This window comes from Ascaphus truei, chromosome 23 (assembly GCF_040206685.1).
Source record: "Ascaphus truei isolate aAscTru1 chromosome 23, aAscTru1.hap1, whole genome shotgun sequence".
Classification (NCBI taxonomy): domain Eukaryota; kingdom Metazoa; phylum Chordata; class Amphibia; order Anura; family Ascaphidae; genus Ascaphus; species Ascaphus truei.
The window spans coordinates 85,253-90,368 of NC_134505.1; the positions used below are offsets into that span (position 1 = coordinate 85,253).

The 5,116-nt window shown below is 52.9% G+C and overlaps 1 protein-coding gene across 1 annotated transcript in view; it reads right to left on the reverse strand.

The window, feature by feature from the left end:
* Positions 1 to 1,792, reverse strand: part of PSMD3 (proteasome 26S subunit, non-ATPase 3) — a 19,505-nt gene extending 17,713 nt beyond the window's left edge. The window contains 1 exon segment of the mRNA XM_075580408.1: positions 1,719 to 1,792. Within this exon segment, the coding sequence (XP_075436523.1) occupies positions 1,719 to 1,792 (74 nt within the window).
* Positions 1,793 to 5,116: the final 3,324 nt, after the last annotated feature.

Sequence of the window (5,116 nt, forward strand, 5' to 3'; positions counted from 1 at the left end):
CACTGCAGTCCTCAGTACCCCCCCTCTCCCCCACAAGCAGGTCAGGTTTTCAGGATATCCCAGCTTCAGCACAGGAGGGTCAGTCTTTCGACTGAGCCAATGATTGAGCCACCTGTGCTGAAGCTGGGACCGATTGAGCCACCTGTGCTGAAGCTGGAACTGATTGAGCCACCTGTGCTGAAGCAGGGATATCCTGAAAACCTGACCAGTTGGGAGGGGGGGCGGGGAGGACTGCAGTTGAGACCCCCTGATGTAGATGAAACATGTGCGTTCCAGTTTGATCTGGATAAGCTCTGACAGGGCAGCGCCGCGTATAACTGGTTGCGTCTTCAGAGGGTTGGCGCAAACGAGATTGGCAAAACATTCCCTCACCCCCAACTCACCCACATTTTCGGGGGTCTCTGTTGTAAATGAAAACAATGGAGATTGTCAGCGCCCCGTGACATGCCAAGGGTCAGCGTATTTCCCCGTGACGTCCGGCGTCTCTGTCCTTGGTGCTGAAAGTTTGTACAGTTGGGAATTCGTCGGCATAGTTGGCAGGTTTTGGGTGGGGCAGAGACACACGGGGGTCTCCTTTATCCAAGTCTTGTGACCAGATTTATCAAGGGGGAGGAGGGGTTAAAAACTGGGTGCGATAAATGATAATAAACCTTTAGTCTTCTTTCTCTTCACTGCCCAAGAGGCCCTGGGAGGGCATCTCCTTTTTCTCCAGCGGCGGAATGGTTAAAGATGTAGGTTTCTTCGGCACAGTATTTAGACAATAACGTCCCGGGTTCTCAGAGTAACAGGGTAGTGAAGAAAAGGGTGTGGGAAGTGAGGCCCCAAAAAGGAGGGAGAAGCATGGTTCGGCAGACACAGGGACGTGGGGCATAGAGCCAGATTATTAATCGTTGGTGGGACCTTAGCCAGAGTGGGTCCTGTGTCTTCTTCTGGAGGCCACGTATGTGAGCACGGGCAGGATACACGGGTCACATTCATACGTGAGCGTGGGCAGGATACAAAGGTCACACCCATACGTGAGCGCGGGCAGGATACACGGGTCACATCCATACGTGAGCACGGGCAGGATACACGGGTCACACCCATACGTGAGCACGGGCAGGATACATGAGTCACATCCATATGTGAGCACGGGCAGGATACACGGGTCACATCCGTACATGCACACGGGCAGGATACACGGGTCACATCCATACGTGAGCACGGGCAGGATACATGAGTCACATCCATATGTGAGCACGGGCAGGATACACGGGTCACATCCGTACGTGAGCACGGGCAGGATACACGGGTCACATCCATACGTGAGCACGGGCAGGATACACGGGTCACATCCATACGTGAGCGCGGGCAGAATATACAGGTCACATCCATACGTGAGCACGGGCAGGATACACGGGTCACATCCATACGTGAGCACGGGCAGGATACATGAGTCACATCCATATGTGAGCACGGGCAGGATACACGGGTCACATCCGTACGTGAGCACGGGCAGGATACACGGGTCACATCCATACGTGAGCACGGGCAGCATACACGGGTCACATCCATACGTCAGCACGGGCAGGATATATGGGTCACATCCGTACGTGAGCACGGGCAGGATACACGGGTCCCATCCGTACATGAGCACGGGCAGGATACACGAGTGGGAAACTTTCTTCTTTAAACTTTTGCTATCTTCCATAGTCATCTTCCCCATATCGCAGCCTCACTTCCTTCCGTCCTCAGTTAGACGCTTGCGATTGTCTGGACCTGCTCTTGCATACTCAATGCTGTTTTTCGACATCTTGGGATTACTTCATTTCTTGTCGTTTCCTCAGTAACTGCTTCGTCTCATCTGCTATTTTCTTATCCGCGCTCTCAAGTGCCATCTTCACAAGCTTTTAATAATTGTTTGTTAAAGCGTCGCCACGATCTCTGAAACAAGCTGACGTGATTATTCAGTTCTAGTTGAAATTCTCTGCTGTTGTTCTTGAGGTTATTGATGTTGATGGTTTTGTCTTCGTTTGAATCCGTTACTTCTTCTTCCAGGCTCCGCGTTCGGATGTGATCTGCCGAGAACCCATCGGCGATCATTCCTTGTGCCACACCGGTTAGGATGGTGCAGCCTGTGCTCCTTGTTAGTTGGGATATAGTCCGTTTCACTCCATGGGGTCCATTCCATGTCCTTTTTCTGTTGGGATTCTTCTTGAAGGATGAATTGATGATGGAGAAGTTTTCCCATTCTGCAAATTCTCCCAATCTGTCCCCACGTTCAGTCCCGTCACCGTAACCCTACTTACCAACTGAGGCTACTTCTTTCTGCTGGGCACCACTCTTTGCTTTGACATCTCCCAGAATGCTCTTGAGGTGACAGTTTCCTTTGTTGTTGAGTTGGTTGGTTCCACGGTAGAAGTCTTCTGCTCCATTGTCCGTGGGACTTGATGTTGGAGCAGATCCTGGGATTATTTGAAGCCTGTATCTCTTTGTCACCTGAATGACGATTCCGTCTGCTCTCTCCGATGAGCTTCTCCATCTCATATGAACGATGAAACCTTCTCCCCCGATTCTCCCATTATCTGGACCTCTGTAATAGAATAGGTGACCTCCGATTTGGTGCTCAATGAGGCCTTCATCTTTTCTTCTAACTTCATTAAGGCCGACAATATCCCACTGAATCTCTTCCAGTTCCCCTCCCAGTTCCGGCCGTGCCGCTTCACAGGAGAGAGAGGGTCCGGCAGGTGTAGGTAGCCAGGTGTAGGTTAACATGTAGGCTTTTGCTTAACCTCCGGGGTCTGCCTTTCCCAGAACTGTGTCAAGGCCAAAGGCATTCCAACCTCCGGTGAACGAGGGCCATTGCGTGTCCCATATGGGGGGGTTGGGGCCTTACTTGCCAGGCCGGTCTCATTTACATGTTGGCAAATACCTTACATCTTCCAAACACTGAGGCAGTGACAAAGGTTTCAGGGAAGGATATATATATATATATTATACACAGGATGGAATAAACTCTAGAAAAGTAACTGATAGTGAAGACGTGGGTTGATGTTCATGTAAAGAATGCCAACAGTCCCTTTGCTGAAAGAGTAGTGGATGCAAAGAACAGCCTCCCGGTGGAGGTGTTAGAAGCAAATACAGAATTAAATGAAGTGAGAAAGATGTACTTTTGGAAGCCTCAAGCGAGCCCGACATACAAATGCAGGTCAGCGACCTTACAGAAGGCGAGGAGATGGTCGGAGATGGTCGGGCACGGAGTCCCCATCTGCTACGGACTTCTACGCGTCTGTATTTTCTGTGTGGCCTAAACCAGTAGGGGCTCAAGTACAGTCCTTTTCAGGATATACCTGCTTCAGCACAGGTGGCTCAATCAGTCCCTGCTTCAGCACAAGGGAGGGCTGAATCAGTCCTTGCTTCAGCACAGCTGGCTCAATCAATCCCAGCTTCAGCACCACAGGGAGCTCAATCAGTCCCTGCTTCAGCACAGGGCTCAATCAGTCCCTGCTTCAGCACAGGTGGTGTAATCAATCCCAGCTTCAGCACAGGAAGCTCAATCAGTCTCAGCTTCAGCACAGGGGAGCTCAATCAATCCCTGTTTCAGCACAGGTGGTTCAATCAGAGGTTCAGTCTTCGACTGAGCCTCTGATTGAGCCACCTGTGCTGAAGCTGGGATATCCTGAAAACCTGACCAGTTGGGGGTGCGGGGTGCGGGGGGCGGCTTGAGGACTGGAGTTGAGCTGACCCCCCCTCACCCTAAACCTTTGCCAGCCGCAGAATAGAATACTCTGCTAATATATCCCCCCTCTGCTAATCCCGGCCCCTCGGCTTTCTCGGTGTAATTCCCCGGGAGAGGCGCGTTGCTGCCCGCGCCGCTGCGTGTACGTTCCCAGAGACGCAGCGGCACATCGCCGAAGCCGTTTTATGAATGGAAGGTGCCGGGAGGAAGCTCAGCTCCCCGTAGTTCTCTCGGGTTTCTGATCCGTCTCCCAGCGGGGAAAGCGGGGAGGCAGCTGGTGAATTAAAGCTAAAGGTGCATTCAGATCGGGGGGGGGGGGTGTGTGTGTGTGTGTGTGTGTGTGTGTGTCACAAGCGCTAACGTGCTGCTCTTGTTATATGGGGTAAACCCCCCGGGAGACCCCTAGCTAGGTAGGGAGAACTCCTGAGAGACCCCTAGCTTGGTAGGGAGGGTGACCCCTAGCTAGGTAGGGAGACCCCCCGGGAGACTCCTAGCTTGGTAGGCAGGGTGACCCCTAGCTAGGTAGGGAGACCCCCTGGGAGACTCCTAGCTAGGTAGGGAGACCTCTAGCTAGGTAGGGAGACCCCCTGGGAGACTCCTAGCTAGGTAGGGAGACCTCTAGCTAGGTAGGGAGACCCCATAGCTAGGTAGGGAGACCCCTAGCTAGGTAGGGGGGGAGACCCCTAGCTAGGTAGGGAGACCCCCCCAGGAGACCCCTAGCTTGGTAGGGAGGGTGACCCCAAGCTAGGTAGCGAGACCCCCCGGGAGACCCCTAGCTTGGTAGGCAGGGTGACCCCTAGCTAGGTAGGGGGGAGACCCCTAGCTAGGTAGGGAGACCCCCCAGGAGACCCCTAGCTTGGTAGGGAGGGTGACCCCTAGCTAGGTAGGGAGACCCCCTGGGAGACCCCTAGCTAGTCTCAGCTTCAGCTTCAGCTCAGCTCTCTCTCTTGGCTGAGACGATTCCAGCTGCAGTGCCAGTTCCTGTACCGGTTCCAGGCAGGAGGTCCAGTCTGGTCAGGGCCAAGACAAGTTCCTGTAAGCACTGCAGTGGAGGACAACGGGGGAAATCTCTCTTGGGAGGTCCCTGCGACTAGGACTGCAGTGTATCCCCGGTATTCCCCAGTTGGGGGTATGCGTGCTGTCTGTGTATCTGTACTGTTGTTGATACTGTTCTCCAATAAATTAATTTTATAAACTCGTGTGTTTATGTCTGGTGAGCTGGATCCCTGGTATTAGTCCTGGTCTACCGTGACAGGGGTTATATGGGGTAATAGGAGGAGTTATAGGGAGCGGTTATATGGGGTAATAGGAGGAGTTATAGGGAGCGGTTATATGGGGTAATAGGAGGAGTTATAGGGAGCGGGTATGTGGGGTAATAGGAGGAGTTATAGGGAGGTG